At 35.8% G+C, this 18,495-nt stretch overlaps 1 protein-coding gene across 1 annotated transcript in view; it reads left to right on the top strand.

The window, feature by feature from the left end:
* The window catches only part of LOC114651633 (H-2 class I histocompatibility antigen, Q9 alpha chain-like), a 62,244-nt gene extending 51,180 nt beyond the window's left edge, over positions 1–11,064 (top strand). The window contains exons 4-8 of the mRNA XM_028801458.2: positions 1,000–1,305; positions 2,415–2,528; positions 2,983–3,015; positions 5,072–5,113; positions 9,283–11,064. Of these exons, the coding sequence (XP_028657291.1) occupies positions 1,000–1,305; positions 2,415–2,528; positions 2,983–3,015; positions 5,072–5,112 (494 nt within the window). The 3' untranslated portion in view covers position 5,113; positions 9,283–11,064. The remainder of the gene's footprint in view (positions 1–999; positions 1,306–2,414; positions 2,529–2,982; positions 3,016–5,071; positions 5,114–9,282) is intronic.
* Positions 11,065–18,495: the final 7,431 nt, after the last annotated feature.

Raw genomic sequence — 18,495 nt, 5'->3', positions numbered from 1 at the left:
AGATGAAGAAAAAACTACTCTCAGCAGCGTTCCAGAGGTTTTCACGATATACTTTCAAGTTACCAGGCACTATAGTCTTTCTAGTGAATCAGATAAATCTGTGAAGTAACCAGTCTAAATGATAATTCTACATGAAATAACATCATGATCCGGTTCAAATCCTGGTGTTGACAGAAGGAATGGTACTCTGTTGGGCCCTTGAGCAAGGCCCCTAACCTGCAATTGCTCCAGGGGTGCTGTACAAATAGCTTACCCTGTGCTCTGACCCCCAAAACTCTGTGCATCTCTGGAGAGTAAGTTGGGGTATGCGAAAAATTCCTAATACAAGAAATTGTATATAGTGAATAAAGGATTATAAATCACTAAAAAAAAATCCATGCAGTTACTGTGTGTTAATGTGAAATCACAATTAGCCATACTAACTACTCTTTATATACATTTTTATTTAACCTACTTTAAACAAACAACTTTATTTCTCTCATGCAGATTAAAGCTAGGTCTCAACAAAATGATAAAACTGTTCACTAACCAATGTCATCAACTTAAATTTTCAACTGGTAAGATCAAACTGCTGTTCATCCCAAGTGGTTCTCATAGTAGCCATGGTCCCCCTCAGTCCACAGAGTTCCACTCGTCTTATCACGGAGAGATTGCTTGGCTTAGGATGTACTGATTTACCAAAAGAAATAATGGAAAGACAACTGATGACATGATTGGCACACCAACATTGGGTTTTGTGCTACACATGCTGACTCAATTGCACCTCAGGCAAACCTTTAAAGCCAACCTAAGCATATGGTCTGTTTTAAAATACGTTTAAACAAAGTTAAAATAAGTTAAAAAAAAAAGTTCTGTCACTTTAATTATAAACAGTGATGAACTACTTATTTTGCTTTATGTAACTGTGAATGTTGTCATACCTTTAAAGGTATGTGGCTTTTAGAAATATAACACATTTCTGATAAGTTTCTCTTGTTTACTATTTTTTCATGTATATAGTTCAGCCAGAGGGATTTCTCACTCACAAAATAACACAATTTGGAACAGAGGTCACCTGCCATGTAACAGGATTCTTTCCACGAGCCATTGAAGTGGTTTGGCATAATGGTGGACCACGCGATTTGGATATAGAAAGTGGAGAAGTGCTGCCTAATGAAGATGGAACCTTCCAAGTGAAAAAGACCTTGAAACTGACCAAAAAGCCAAAAGACATAAAGAAAGATGACTACACTTGCCGTGTGGCCCACAGCAGTCTTCCTGATGATAAGATATTTAGATATGACCCAGCAATGAGGAATCCAAATGGTAAATGTCAAAAGCCACTGTTTAAAACAAAATAAGTGAACACATTTAGAAATTATTGCAATCAAGCAGAAAAAATGTTAGGGAAAAACCTATTAAACCTTTTATTTCTAATTTACTGTAAGTATAGCTGACAATGGTAACTTGTTTTTCCCAGATGAGAATAAAAAGCAGTTAATACTTTTCATGGCTTTTTTTTCCAAATAAGGAAGACAACTGGAGCATCCGATTATTTTATTTATGACAATTGAGTTGTTGATGTACATGAGAAAGTAATGTGATCAATGCATGCACAATTTTATTAAATGTGGTGTTTGTAAAATTGAGGTCTTGCAGTATTGGGATTAATAAAGTATCTATCTATCTATCTATCTATCTATCTATCTATCTATCTATCTATCTATCTATCTATCTATCTATCTATCTATCTATCTATCTATCTATCTATCTATCTATGGAGTTCTATAATTTTGAAACTGTGGCCCAAATCTAGATTTGACTTTCTAGTTACAGGTGTGACATATATCTTAATAATAAATGCATAAACAATCACATACTTTGCATCAAGTTGTTGCGAAAGTTCCCAATATGTTTTTGTTATATGCTCCCTTAGATGATATAGAATTTCTCATAGCTGAAAGCTAAATCATTTACATTGCTTCAGTTTCTTCATTGTTAAACATGTAGGTTTTTATTCCCATGTGCAATATGGGACAAAAAAATCTTAAGGCATTTATTTTTAAGGCAATTAAGCAATAACGACTATATGACTCAATATACTCTGACTAGACAGTCAGATGCCCTAAATATAATCCAAAGCCTCTCATCAGATATAACATGAACTTTCTCCCACCTAGTGAGTCTTTTTTATTTAACTTCAAGGTGAAAATTTATCAGTAACTTTTATGTTTTAATTCCATATAAATACCGTATTACATTGACCTTACTTTCTTGGTATTCATACATTACAAAAACTCCATTCTGTGAGATATATTGTTTTTAGCTTTTTTTTTCTGAAATTAAACATAATCTGGTAATTCTCACTTGTTTCACATTGACGTTCCAATACAATGACAGTATCTAACAAATTTTGCATCTTTTCATTTTTCCAGAGCCTAATGGGAATGGGTCTTTTCCAATTTGGATAATTGTCGTTGTTGTTGGGATCTTGCTTGCCGCTGCTCTAGGTGTTGGATTGTTCATATGGAAGAAGAAGAGTAGCTCAGGTTTGTTCATAGATAAAAGCAAACTTAGCATAGTTTGACCTTTATGCTTATTGAACAACTGATGTAAAACTGTACAGTTTTGCCCACCTAAGAGATTCCACCAAATTTTTCATGTAACAATAAAATACTATAAATGAGTGGCATGTTGTTGTTTTCCTGAGACTGTAAGTTCTATACAACTTAAAATTAACTATTTTGTTTTACAAATAATATATTTGTTCTGTCTAATATTCCCTTGTAAAAGATAGTAAATTTTATGATGGTGCAGTGTGTGAAGGTTTAAGCTCTTCTAATATGTTCATATCACAATTTACAAATCTTTTGACTTTCTGTCTTTCTTCTTGCAAAATATTTACAAAAGCTGCCTATTTAAATGTGTTGTCTTTTGCAAACACCCTTAAGTTGAGTGTTGTGTGTAAATATGTTAATAAAACAGATTTCTTTTTTTTACTAGGTGATAAAAATCCTAAATACATTCAGACTTCAAGTAAGTAAAATTAAGATGCAGAGTTTCTTGTTTAAGGTCAATTAAATTAAAATATTTGTAAAAACATAAAGCTGGATACATATGCCTCTATAATGAGTCTGTTATTAATGTTAAGACTTTAATTGAATTATTGAAGTGCATTTTCAAATCCGATTATATTATTATTTGTTCATAATTTTATCGTGATTTCTCAATTTATACTAATATTGTCTCAGTTTTGAAGACAATAAGGTGTGGTCAGTTTGGACTACACGGTTTTAAACAGAAAAGTCTTATTGTTAAAGAAAATAACCAGTATACACACAACAAAAGTGACAGCATAAAATAAAACAAGCAGAAGTAAAACAGCAGCTGCAGTCAGCAGCCAGTCTGGACCTACCTCTCTAGCTATAAGTCCCCGTCTGTGGGTGGGGATGGCTTATCCACATACCTGTCTACCTCTCGGTGTACTCCAAAACAATCCTTTCACATGCTATGATTCTCTGTCTTTTTCTGTCTAGCCTGCTCATCAGTGACGTTCCAGACGTGAGCCTGTAGACTTGAGATAGCCAAAGTTCTATTCTACGTTCACTGCCAAATTCACAGAACATCCAATATTTGAAACAAGCACACCTGGTTAGAACTTTGTGTCATGGTGCTTTGTTTGTGTCCTTGTAGAACAAATCCATGGCAACCTATCTTTTCAACAGAGTAACCTGGTTCTGGTGCTCCCTATGGGAATATTATCTGCCTCCTTCCAAAAGATGTTTGATTTTTACTCTGTATATTAGTTCCCCAAATTTGTAATCTTCTTGGGTTTTTCTTTAATGTAAAAACAATTAAGAATACAAATTTCACATATATATTACAGATTACATATAACAAGAAAAGACCAGTAGAGATCACGTGATGTTGGGTAACCTGCTACATTTAAGTTCATAGACAGCATTATTAGCATGATTAAGTTTTGGTAGGCCAAACCATTAGTAATATTGTGATGACCTGTAGAATAAAACACACAGGAGCTGCTTTTCTGGGGAAGTCTTCAAGATGCCAACTGGCTTTTTATTTGGTGTGACGCAATATAAACGGTGCCATACTACTGCCCATTGTCTGGGTCATGGGGACACCTCCAAAATAATGAAACCAGATTGCTTGCGGCCTGTCTGCCTTTTGCCTGCCATTTAACCATTTGCTCCCTTCTCACCCTGATGCTGTCTTCCTGCCTAGTTCCAATGCTTCCTCTGCCAACCACACACACCCCTTTTATTTGCCCGGAAACACTGTTAATTATCCCTGCCCCTGACACTAAGCTCCCCCTAGGGAGGTGCTCTGAGCCCTCAAAAAATGCTTTCCCCCATGACTCCACCCCAACCCTGCTTCCACTCCCCACAGCCACTGCATTAGCAAGACACATCACAATATATTAAATAATAATGAGTGTTAGAGCAGCCTACAGGCTTTCATGTACATAATGGGCTGTTTTTTCAGCTGTCTGATTATTTTCTCCCTGATATTATTTTCAGTTTTTCTGTTTAAAAGAAACTGAAAATTTTCATTTAGTACATTTAAGACGTTTCTTCATGAAAGTGATTTAATTATGCTCTTTGCATTTTGAATGTATTCAAAGTTAGGAGTAAGGAAAATGCTCCCATAAGAACTAATAAATGAATCATAATGGTGATCTAACTTTAATTTTTACTGTACCTATGTAAAAGTAATGATTCGGTTACTCACCAGTTTGCAGCCAATATATTACATGGTCGGCTTTAACCTAGTTAGAGACAGAATTTTATTTGATATTGAATACATTAAACCATGTATGCAATTAGAATTCAGATTTTGTCAGAAAGCATTCAGATATTAAGAAATGAAAGATACTATACATATTAACATTACTGATAGCTTAATACAACAAAGTTTGTTAGGTCTGATATATATTTGTGTGTCATTTACATATTAAGGTGAAGTTTTGTAGCTTAAAAAACTAATACTGTACTTAGAAAAAATAAAATGTTTTAAGTACACAATTTCATTTTTGTTAAGCTTTGGATGATGTTTTTGTTTACTTTTTTAGCTGGGGAAAATTCCTCTACTGGTTCTTCAAATGAAGCCTAAGGTAAATATGTCTGTAAAGTAGTAACAATATTTATTTAAAGTTTGATATATGTTAGAATAAAATCTTTATTAACTTTGCATCAAGTATCAGTCCTTTGCAATATCAGGGTGGTCCATGTAGTACTTTTTTGGTACACTGTACTGATTTATCGAATGCCTTATTATTAATATTCTTTGTGTTTTCTTTGAGGTTAATCTGGGTAGCGGTACCCTTATGGACTAGCAGAGGACACTACCTTTAGAAAAGGAAGTCAATTGAGACCCCGTAGATCATAATATAAGCCCTAATGCACACTGCCCGAGACCACCAGAGGGCAATGTGTTGCAGTCTCACGAGCATACTGGTAATAGGGATAATGTGCAGGCAGGGCTTGACAGCATGTGTTGTCTCCCAGGGCTCAGACCGCTCACAAGCCCCAAGACGTCATTAGGAATCAACAGTCCCTGACAACATTAAGAATTGTCATGCCCCAAGATGTCACTAGGAGCAAATGTCACTAAAGTATGGAAGGTCTAAACCACACAGTGAAAAAAATGATGGGATAACCCTTATCTTGTACTTATGGGATATTTTCATGTACGTACGAGATGTTTTCACATATGTACAGGATAAAGTTAAATTTTAAAAATTTCAAAAGTAATCTTCAGGGCTACCTAATTCCGACTTTACCAAGGCCATGATTCAATTTGACGTCACTTTCGTCTTTTACAGCACGTTGATATAAAAAGCAGACAGGTGAGCTTTTATTTTTTAAGGGAGTGTAAGATGGATTAAGTACATACCGGTACTTTATTTTTACAGTTATCAATTTTCACACACATACAGACCACCTGAGGGGACATGGTGTCATTTTTTTTTCTGGGAAACAGTTTGGTGTGTTCAACTTAACTATCTCATGCTTAACACTTACTATCTACTATATATCTCATCCCCACCAGTTATCATAGCCTGCGCACCAGGTACTATTGCATGTGCATTCAGATGAGCATCAAATACCATTGTGTGCAATTGTACATTTTCTGGAACAGGGCATATCGCTTAGCAGTTTGATATTTTACTCACACAGTTTAATTCCACCGAAATCGGTACTGACAAGTTAGTATAAGCAGGCTATACATTCAAGCCCAGGTCTTGGATCCCCAAAGCACTGCACTAATGTTTAGTAAAATGAAATGGCATTAGTTAGCTGACTACTTGCAGCTGCTTACTAGCTCACAGCCAGCTTCTTATTCACACAACTTACGAAAGGAATTCATATTTAACATATTGATTGAATGTGAAGTCTACCCAGTCCAGTGCGGGTACACTAATTTAATTCTCCAGTAAATCTGGCACACTTACTTAAATATTATCATAGGTTCCTTAGAAATGATGGTTTACGCAATAAAAACAGTTTATTGGATTTGGCCAGTACCATAGCATGTTTTTTGTTATTAATTGGCAAAATATTTAACTTAAATTAGTCATCTGCATAACTATAGCATGTTATTATTGTTATAATTATTGGAGAGAGCTTCAAAAGGTGACTAAAGCTAAATATGTGCTATGTTTTTATTGATTAATTACTATGTCTTAATATATTTATATAATTACGAGGTTTAATATTAATATGCTGTAATACGAGGTAAGAAAGTCCAAATTGGCTCTGTAACAGATTTATTTTGATAAACTAAACTACACATCTTTTGCAATTCAAAAATGAATTAATACTCTGCACATTTTATCTTGGGAGGAAATTAATACATTTTGTTAATAACCCTTGTAACATGCACAATTTGTTCAAATTAATTTTAATTATATTCTGACAGTCTCCATACAAACGATTAAATGTGGGTATTGTTGAACTATAATATTTTATAAATACGGGACAAGAAAAGAATTATTTAAAATAACGTGGGCTATAGTCTGATACCCCACAATAGTGGCACATAGCATTGTATTTTCACATTTAACTAAATTATGGTATTTTTCGGTATGATACAGTATAAATCATAACTGACAGTAAGTACATAGCTACATCTTGAGAAGGTGATAAGTACAAGTTAATTTTTACGGTTTGCGGCTTGTCGATCCCTAATGAGGATGGGACTTGTTGATTTCTAATGACATCATGGGCGTTGTGAGCAGCCTGGGCCCTGGGAGAGAACACACATTGTCAGGCCCCTCCTGTAGCCAGGTACTCATGGGATTCTCTGTTATTGCTAGGAGTCCTACTTATATGCTGCAAGAGACTGATGATGATGCCATCCAGGGCCCAGGACATGCTTACAGCAGGATACCGGGAAAGTGGTTGTCACAATATAAAAGGGCCTTGCTTCCTTTGCTTATAGAGCTTAGAGTTAGGCTCATTTATACTTCACGCTCAGAACGTATACGCACCCGCATCATGGCTACCACGTGTTCCCAGCGTTCATTTCACACGTCCTCTGAGCAGGTTCTCAGAAATTAACGCGACGCGTGCGCGAGTTGCAGTACCAGCAAAAAGTCGGGGGGCGCAGTGTGCTAAAAGTTGGAATGTGATGTCAGAGTCTCTGTTTACTATCTGCATGTGACAGAAAGCCTCTATGCGGATCCTACGGGGATCGATGTGCGCACTTCGATGTTTGATGAATGGTTCGATGTGGTGAAGCGAAATGCCAACATACAGATGCATTTGTGGTGCTTTTCTATTCAAGCGTCTCATATTCCCGATCGTAATGACACGATACATAGTCTCACATGCCATCTTTTGTGCCGTCTTTTTTTTTTTTTTTTTTTTTGCAACTTCACAACAAAAACATAATGTACAGCGCTGTTTTTGAGCCACTGAGAAAAAAAATTAAGGACATGGTGAAAATGTGTATTTTGTGATTAAAGTGGAAATTTCGGCTTTAATCTCGAAATGTCCACTTTAACCTTGTTGTTTACTTTATCATTAAAGCAGACCATTGTAAACGTCATCCCAGTTTTTAATTGCTACGGCAAACAGCAATAGATCACCACACAGAACACATTAAATGTATGATATTCCAACTCTATGCACATTTAGAATCCTAAGATTTATACTTGATATCACTTTCATGATGAAATGCATTACAGTGTGTATGTTACATTTTACAGATAAATCATTAATTTCGTTTAAATAATGAATACTGTTAATAATTACACACATGGGGGAGCACTGCTGTCTCGCAGGGAGTCACATCGCTGGTATTCCTTGTTTGGATTCCACACTGTGCTCCAGTTTCCTTCCAAAGATATGCAGATTTGGGGATTTGGTGATGCTAAAATGAAGCTAGTGTATGTGTGTCCTTGTATTCACCTTGCGATGAGCTGAGGCCCCATCCAGGGACTGTTTCTGCCTCGTGCCCAATGCTGGCTGGAATGGACACATCCCTGGATTAATGGATTTAACCATTAAACATCCTTTTCAGAGATATTGCGGTAAGAAGTGTCATGGGAATTTAATGAGTGTTTTAGGCAATTCACAACACAGAGAAGACGAATATGTTCTCACCATGATAATATTTCGCACTGCCACCTGGCAGATTCATCAGCAAGTATGAACACTACAACGCTTGCGTAGCAGGAGCATCCGCTGCAGCATGCGTCGCGTCACATGAAGTATAACTCCGGCCAAAAGAGGCAACTGGTGACAAGAGCTCAGCAAGTCAGAGGAAGAAAGAAGATCCAAAGTAGTGGAAAATGAATAGGGAAAACGAGTACCATTACAAACACATTTCCGGGATCCTGATGGACCTCATCAAACTTTAATGTTGCATGGATAGGACTCCCCTAGTTGTGCCAGAGATTCCTGCACATTACTCTCACTACAGAAGTGCACTGGAGAGGGCCATATTGGTTGTCCTCCCTGGTATGCTTGTGAGGCTACAACTCATCACCCTATAGCGGTCTGGGAAACCTCAAACCCTTCAATAGAACTTATATTATGACCTATGGGGTCTTGAATGACCACCTGCCATACTGATAATGATCTCTGCTGGTCCATAAGGGTAGTACTACCCAGATTAACTTCACATTTCTTTGATATACAATTGTATATACATTTAACTTATATTTTCTGTATATTAGCAAAATATATTTTTCCCAGTCTAGCAATGTACTTTGTGATTTAAGAAATAAAATAGTTAACGATTTCTCTTTCAGTAACACTTCTCTCTTTTTTTTAGCAATTTACTTAAAGAATGGAGAAAAGAATTTGAGACATGGCAACAAACAATTTTTATTGGAAGAAATGGAGTAATTATTTATCCAAGGTTTTTCAGACTTCATGTTGTCACACATTACTTTACATGAAAGTGTAATGACACCAAGTAAAATCTGGTTGCCCTATGTTTTCTTGCTTTTTGATATTTTCTTCAAATGGTATATGATTTGATTAATGTAATAATTAATAATAATTCTTTACATTTATATAACATTTTTCTTAATACTGAACCAACACAGGGATCATTATGACAAAAACAAGAGGGTTTATTTCACTTGAAAAATTTCTTTGCATTTTCACTTGTTTAAAAATGATGAATATTTTAAGTCATTGTATTCCATAAACAATCATCATCCTTTCTTCTTGGGGGACAGTTTTTTGAGAAACAAATATAATAAAAATTGTAATTTTTGTGTTTAATTCTACTTATTCTACTTCTCTCTCTCTCTCTCTCTCTCTCTCTCTCTATATATATATATATATATATATATATATATATATATATATATATATATAATATGCACAAAATTGAATAAGTGAATCTTTAAACATATGTAATGGTGTCCAGTTAAGAAGTGTGAAATGCTAATGTAATATCAGATTAAAAATAGAACACATTAAAACATCTGTAGGATCACAGCTAAGAATCAATGACTTTTCACAATAATTCATATTTTCTGCCTCCATGGAATGTCACCAGTATACACGTAACTAAGACATATGTTAACAAATAAGTAAAAAGTAGCATTTTACACGAGTTATATTTGATTCTCGTTCAGTTTTGATTACATTTTTTCACTTGAAGTAAGGCTCATAAATCAGTTAAAATGCCAAGCGCTCTGAATATGCAGTCACTAGTTAACTGGTCACATGCTGTACGTTCAACTGTATTAGCCTAAGTTTATTTTCCTACATAAAATGCCCTAGTTTCTTTAAGCCAATTAACGATTTCCCTGTAATATTTTGTCACCTCAGCAGTGCAGTGGCCCCATGTTCAGCTGCTGCCTTATAGCCCCTAAATTCTGGTTAAAATCCTGTGAGGGTTTACAAATTCACACTTTGGTATACTGGTGCACAGATACATGTAAATATAAAGGTTACTTTCACTGGCATTTCCTAATTGCTTTTGTATGGACAAGTGTATCCTGAAAAGGCCTTGCACAAAGAGAGAAAAAAACCAATAGAAAAATCCTGGTTCTTATACTCTGTAACATAATGAATAAAAAGGAATACTTGCACAAGACTCCGAAAAGCCAGTAATCATATCTTCATTAAGAAAAGAGACAATATATTATGACAGAGTTGCAATTTATATTATTATTATTATTATTATATTATTGATTTACGTGATAGTTAAACTTGAATTTTAAAGTATTCGTTTAAAACTCACTAAAGAAAGTTTCAACACATACTTTGAACCAAAGTAATGCAGTAACTTAAAATGACTAATATTAATGATATATTAATAATATAATAATAATAATATTAATTTGTACTTATCGTGTTGCTTTGTGGCCAACAAGGAATCAAGCTGCATGAAACTATTTACAAATTACCCACCAGACAACTTCTTTCACTGATCTGCTTTACAGTCCTATAATAGGTATCTTGGTGTTTCCATGTTTTTTAATAATATTTTTTTTATTAATGTTTTCTAAATTAGCACTTTTTTTTTTGATTGCTGTTTTGTGATTGCCTAAAAATATGCTCCAAACATAAAATAAAGAACCAAGTTCTTAACTTGTCTGTTTGTCCTGTATATTATTGTACAGTGATCCCTCGCTATATCGTGCTTCGCCTTTCGCGGCCTCACTCTATCGTGGATTTTATATGTAAGCATATTTAAATATATATCGCAGATTTTTTGCTGGTTCGCAGATTTCTGAGGACAATGGGTCTTTTAATTTCTGGTACATGCTTCCTCAGTTGGTTTGCCCAGTTGATTTCATACGAGGGACGCTATTGGCAGATGGCTGAGAAGCTACCCAACTTACTTTTCTTTCTCTCTCTTGCGCTGACTTTCTGTGATCCTGACGTAGGGGGTGTGAGCAGGGGGGCTGTTTGCACACCTAGACGATACGGACGCTCATCTAAAAATGCTGAAAGATTATCTTCACGTTGCTACCTTCTGTGTGCAGCTGCTTCTTGAAGCGACATGCTGCAAAAGCTCAAAGGGCACGTATTGATTTTTGACTTTGTTTTTCTCTCTCTCTCTCTCTCTCTGCTCCTGACGGAGGGGGTGTGAGCTGCCACCTTCAACAGCTTTGTACCGGCGGTGCTTCGCATACTTAAAAGCCAAACAGCCCTATTGATTTTGTCTGTTTCTGACATGCTCTGCTCCTGACGTGCACTCCTTTGAAGAGAAGATATGTTTGCATTCTTTTAATTGTGAGACAGAACTGTCATCTCTGTCTTGTCATGGAGCACAGTTTAAACTTTTGAAAAAGAGACAAATGTTTGTCTGCAGTGTTTGAATAACGTTCCTGTCTCTCTACAACCTCCTGTGTTTCTGCGCAAATCTGTGACCCAAGCATGACAATATAAAAATAACCATATAAACATATGGTTTCTACTTCGCGGATTTTCTTATTTCGCGGGTGGCTCTGGAACGCAACCCCCGCGATGGAGGAGGGATTACTGTAATTCATTTGTATTAGTGACTAAGGTTGTAAACTCTAAAGCTCAACCTTATTTTATATGTTCTTCTCTATATGTTTTATTGACTTCCATACACTAAGTAAATCATGTCTTAGGTGTTGTATATTTTGGTATTACTTTTAGTCACAGAACCAGAAATACTGAAAAAATGTATAACACAGACAATTTTGATGATAGTTATCATTTCAGTTCTGTATTCCTAAATATCCTGTAATGTGTTTGGCTATACAGGGTTCTCACTGAGACTAAGCATTCAAAAATAAACCATATCAAAGTTTTCAACAATGATTTCCTTTGAGGCTAAGGATCTGCACTGGTATCCCGAAGGTTGCCGATTCGAATCCCTGTCACTGCTAAAAGAGATCCTACTCTGCTGGGCCCTTGAGCAAGACCCTTAACCTGTAATTGCTCCAGGGGCGCTGTACAATGGCTGACCCTGTGCTCTGACCCCAAGGGGTATGCGAAAAACAAAGTAATTTCCTTCATATATATGTTGCAGTAGTCTAGCTGATAATCACTTTGCAAAGTGTCATTTTAAAAAGCACAATCACAAGGGGCCTCATGTATAACACCATGTTTAGAATTCACACTAAAACATGGCGTACGGACAAAACTGGAAATGTGCATGCACACAAAAAGATCCAGCGCATGCCAAGTTACAAGCACCTTCCCTTTATAAATCCCAATGAATGTGAGATTTAACGCATGTGAACACTACTACAGCCCTACCCTGATTTCTCCCTGAATTCTGTATATTTGAGTATGCAAATCTATATAAAAGCCCCTTCCCTGCAGTGTTTGTTAAAGGACGATGGCAAAAGCACGTTGAAAAGAGAAGAATTTCAGCGAATGTGAAATGGAGGCAAGGAAAAATGTACTATTTGTTGGCTTAAGCAGTGGTATAAGTAATGAGTGGGGTGATACAGCGTAGTGGAGGCACTTGAAAGTTCAAGTTCAGAAAGTCACACAGTGCTTGAGATAAAAAAGGAGTGGTCACATATCAAAGTCAATGTGAAAGCAAGTCACAGCCCATCATCTGTTTATACTTTTTCAGACAATGTTACAAAAGTTGACCTCCATGCCGAGGGCGCAAAACTACGTGGTAATGGTGCTGCTGTGCCCAGCACATCTATAGGCGCTGGCTGCTCATACATCCTCAGTCTTGGAAATCATCGTGGTTGTGTGCTGACAGATGCTGTTCTGAAGATACAAAATGCAATAGAGATGTAACCAATGAACTAAGGCAGTGCTTCCCAAACTCGGCCCTGGGGACCCACTGTGGCTGCAGGTTTTTGTTCCAACCAGATTCATAATCAGTGACAACACCTGATAACACTGATCTCATTTAATTCGTTGGCATTTTTTTTTTCTCTTACATTTAAATGTAATTAAAAATGAGCACAGTAGACAACCAGGCAAACAACACTGAATAAGCAAAAGCTGCAACTACTTTAGCATCAGACCCACTAATTAGTAAATAATGGATTAATTAAACAATTAGAACACCCAGAAAAGTAGAATGTAAATCAAGATGAAAATATTGTTAAAAAGAAAAAAATACATTATGTTTGGTACATTTTATTTTTTTTTAACCAAACTTAGTCTTCTAATTTCTATATTGTTCAAAAACACAGAACTTGGGAAATAACAGTTCACTTAATTAGCCCAGGAGTCCAATTAAAAACAGAAGCTGGTTGGAACAAAAATCTGCAGCCACAGTGGGCCCCCAGGACTGGGTTTGGGAAGCACTGAACTAAGGAATATAAGGACTGGACTATTTGATACTGACCACAAATTAAATGAATTGGTTAAAAAACAAATGTTGCATGTGATTACCTGTTTTTACATTCTGCTAATTACATTAAAACAAAGTTGTAATGCTGTTCAATTTCGCTGATCATTTGGTGGGTCAGGTTCATCATATTGCATTTCTTCAGGAACTTGCAAAGTAGCAGGTAGAGTACAATTCCTCAATGTCTGCCTTTGTAAAGCCAGCACCAGTTCAGCACACAGCTCTAAGAGAATAGCTCTTGGAAATCAAAATTGATTTAGAAGCCAGGCATCATCATCTATAAATGTGCCTATAAACTTCTTCCATTTGCAATGTCTTCTAATAACACTAAAGTAGCTATGGTTGTTGGAATAGTTTGGCCATTCTGGGTACCAGTATATTGTTACAGAATGATTACAATCAAGTGAATTAAAATTATTAACAATATGATTACATCTTGCCTGAAGAAGGAGTCTGAGTTGCCACGAAAGCTTGCATATTGTAATCTTTTAAGTTAGCCATAATGGCTAACACGGTACAACACCCTAGTACTATAAACTATATGCAATTAATTTTGGTGTATTTGGTAAATCCTGCATCATTGATGCGAATCTGAAAAAAGGGAGACCACACAGAAACAGTACCACTGCTTTGACACTGGGTGCTGCCAGTTTGCAAAACCAAGCAGAAAAGCGCATATGCATGGTGTAAGGCTGCTGTGAAAATGTGCATGGCTTTACACTGTTTAGTTTTTATATATCTCAAAGTGTATGAGGAAACAAGTGTACACAACATTTTTGTGTGTACGCATTGTTTATACGTGAGGCCCTAGGTGTTGTTGCATAAGAATACTCTCAAGATCAATATAAGAAATAAACTGCAGGAATGGATCAAACTACATAAGAAGATCATAGAAAGTCCAGCACTCATTTTAATAGGGGAAAAGACTTGAATTTAAAAGAATTTAACACACTAATATAAGATGTAAAATTTATGAAATAAAATATTGAGTTCCAATCTAGATTTCAGCATTATACTTGATGAATCCTTACACCAATACCTACTAGGAGAATTCTGTGGAACAGGAGCCAGAATACATGAAGATGTTGGATATTGTCACAAAAAGAAGAACACAAAACAATCATAAAGTTTTGGGGAAGCTTCCCCATATAATGGAGTGTGGAGCAGTCTAAAAAGATTGATCTTCTGTTCAAATGGAAAGATACAATTGACAATTTGGTACAGACATGCACATTTTTATATGTGATGATAACAGGGAAGAAATGGCAACAAAACAGAGGAAATGGAAATGACGTTGGTGCAAGTACCTGCTTCAGGGGGAAGACAGAAGTGATGTCATCCATTGGGGACCAGAAGTGACATTATTGGTGGAAGATAGAAGTGATCTCATCAGAGAAGAATCATGAGTGATGTTATTGGTCAGGGCCAGATGTGATGTTATCAGAAGGGTAAGGGAATCGTCATCTAGTTGGAACCAGAAAGATTGGTTATTCTTCTGTAGATCTGTTGGAAGAAAGAAAATGGCATTAGTACTTGTTTCCAACCCAATATCTGTTGTACTTTCACTCTCAATTGGACCCTTTGGCCTAAGCGCACATGTGACAATAGCTAAAAGGTTGAAATGAAGTTAGAAGTAATAAAAGATAATATAGGTTGAGGAAGAAAATAGAGTCAAAGACTTCAAAAAGAGTTGGGGGATTGTCCCCTTATAATGTCCTGGAGTTCTTGCAAAACAGCAATGAGAAATAGTGATCAAAAACCATACATTTGATAAAAACAGTTGCGAGGTTGAGGCTTTTATACAAAATGGTGACCGAAAGGAAGTAATGATGAAAATGACATCATGACAGGAAACAGAAGTGATGTCATTGGGAGACAACCGGAAGTGATGTCATTTGAGGTACACCCGGAAGTGATGCCATCATCAGATGGCCGGAAGTGACGTCATCAGGGGGCAAACCAGATGTGACAGTATCAGGAGAGACCGGACGTGATGTCATCGGGAGGTCGACCAGAAGTGACATCATTTTTGGGAGTCAGACGTGGAGGTGAGAAGCCATTTTGTGGAGGTGAGTGAGTTATTTGGTTAATTTTCTTCTGTAATTCATGAAAGAAGGAGAGAGGCGTTAGTACCTTATATTATCCCTTTGTCTCGTGATATTTCATTCACCTTAGGACTTGTAGGCTGCATCCTAAGTGCTCGTGTGTGACAAGGTGTTAAAACAAACTACTTTGTAAGTTGGTGACAGTGTGTCAGTGTGATTAATCAGTTTGATCCAAATCAGGACAGCTACATATTGAACCTGGGGCTGTCTAGTAATACTTTGTACAAGACCTCACTGAAGAGAGAACTGCAGTAATTCAGTTGAGTATTTGTGCATCTGTGATGAAATTGTTAGATAGCACTCAGTATTGGTAGTTGACAAAATCAGATTTAAACATGCAATAGAAATGATGGATTCAAAGTTGAAATGATGGCCAAGAGGGCTATTAGATCATGGAAGGACCAAAATTTTGGGAGAATGAGTTGAGGTTCTTGAATGAACCTTTTTGCTGGTCATTCAGCTGCAGTAATCAAGCAGATTGAAACAAACACTCGTTTAATGCCTGCTGTGGGTAGATGCGGGGTATACTGAAAAACTGAAAAAACAAATGCAACAATGGGTGCAATAGCAGCAACACAGTGCATTTAAATAAATAACAAGGTTGGTGGTTATAAATATGTTCCAAGTGATGAGACATGCATTTCTGTTCCTTTTCTGCCTCTGAAAGCAGAACAGTTCAGTGACCTGCAGTGATGCATTTGCAATGTGCCTACTAATACCAAGCTTCTTCAATGTAAAAAAAAGATTATTTTGGAAGGCAGAAGAACATTTTCTAAGTTTTAGACTCAGACCTCAATTCCAACTAGTATTGTAAACTACCCTTCTACACATCAAGTGTTAATAAACATTACAACATGTTTGTTCTGCAATGCATTCAGGAATGTGTTTTACCACATCCATTGTAAAGAATACTTCATAAGATCAGTAAATGTTACAGTGCATGGATTTTTTAGTCTATATATGAGGCTCATTGCAGTGAATCCCAGTGATCTGTTTCATTTATAAATAAACATAAAAACATAAGAGGTTTCATGATTTTTGGTGAAAATGGGATATTCAACCTATTCTAATAGGACAATCATCATTCACATCTCTTTAAAGAAGGTCAAGGTTTCAATGTCCACAAAGTAGTTGCTGGTACTTGTGCAGTAACGTCTACTGATGTCTGCGTGAAGAAACACTTTTTAACATATGTGAAAAAAATAACACTATCTTTCTTTTATGCAGATAAGTTCTTGTTGCATAACTAATTTTAAAGTGACATGTGAAATTTACTAAATAAATTCCATTCATAATTTTAAGAACTTTTATCATTTCATCACTTACTTTTTCTATTACTTAACCTGTAAAGGGTAACACTTTAGTGAAGGTACAACAAAAATGCATCTATTAGTCATTTACTATTATGTAACAAGATGTTAACAAAGGCTTTTTTTTGGTCTATATATTATTTATAAAACAACAGAAGTTTGGTTATTCATCTCTGTGCAGTATGGTATATTGACATTATGGTAAAATTACTTGTTAATATGAAGGATTCACAGGTCTTTTACTAAATATGTAATATCAAGAGAAATATGTCTCAGTTAAGCCAACTCAGTCCACTCCAAAGTGAAGTTTTGTTAGTCGGCCACATTGCAGAGTATGAATAAACACTTTACTGATGTTTTGTAAATGTTTCGAAGACCCAAGAGGTGTTTGATAAAATTTTGTTACATAAGAGTAAATGAGAAATAGATGCATTTTTTCAGTACCTAAGATAAAGTGTTACTCTGTAAAGAAGTTCTATCAGCTTTCCTTGGAATCAGCTTAATAGCTCATATTTAGATTTTTTTTGTGTATTTTTTGTGTTTTTAGTTTAATAAGGAAACAAAACTTTACACAATTCACAGTAATGCAGTTGAGGTGTCACAAGGGCATTGAACAGTTATCAATTTCATTTGTACAAAACTGAGTGCTTAGAATCCTGTTAGCTGTTCTCAGTTGCTTCTTTGCAATGACTGGTTGTGGACTGTCAGTGCTTCTTATATCAAAATTTTTGACAATTCATCCTGGAGTGGGAAATCCAGTAGACTGACCTGTGCAAGTTAGTAATTAATATATGACTTGTCTAATCATTGTTGTAATTTTTAAGAGTGTAGATCTGTCTCAAAGTAAAAGTGATTCCAAAACTGTAAATGCATCATTAATAGTAACTATCCTCACATTCGCACATTCATTCCCTCGTACCAAGTGTAAAACTAAGAGGGACGGGGCTTTTGCAGCTGCTGTGCCTCGCCTGTGGAATTCTTTACCTCATCATATAAAGGAGTTGTCTACAATTCAACTGTTTAAAACAAGACTAAAGACTCATTTCTATTCACTTGCATTCCATGACCTTAAGTAATACTGATGGTTTCCTCTTTGTGATTATATAACAGTACTTCTATTTTTTATGTATATAACATTACTTCTGTTTATTATGTATTTTATTTTATGTTCATATATTTTATTTCTATTTATGTTTTATGTTAATCTGTTTTGTTTTTCTTTTATTCTATTATTGTAAAGCACTTTGGCCACAGCATTACTATGTTGTTTTAAATGTGGTATATAAATAAATTGACATTGACATTGACAT

This window comes from Erpetoichthys calabaricus, chromosome 1, assembly GCF_900747795.2.
Source record: "Erpetoichthys calabaricus chromosome 1, fErpCal1.3, whole genome shotgun sequence".
NCBI lineage: Eukaryota > Metazoa > Chordata > Cladistia > Polypteriformes > Polypteridae > Erpetoichthys > Erpetoichthys calabaricus.
The sequence above is the reverse complement of the archived record's forward strand: the minus strand, read 5'-3'. Positions and strand labels throughout refer to the sequence as shown.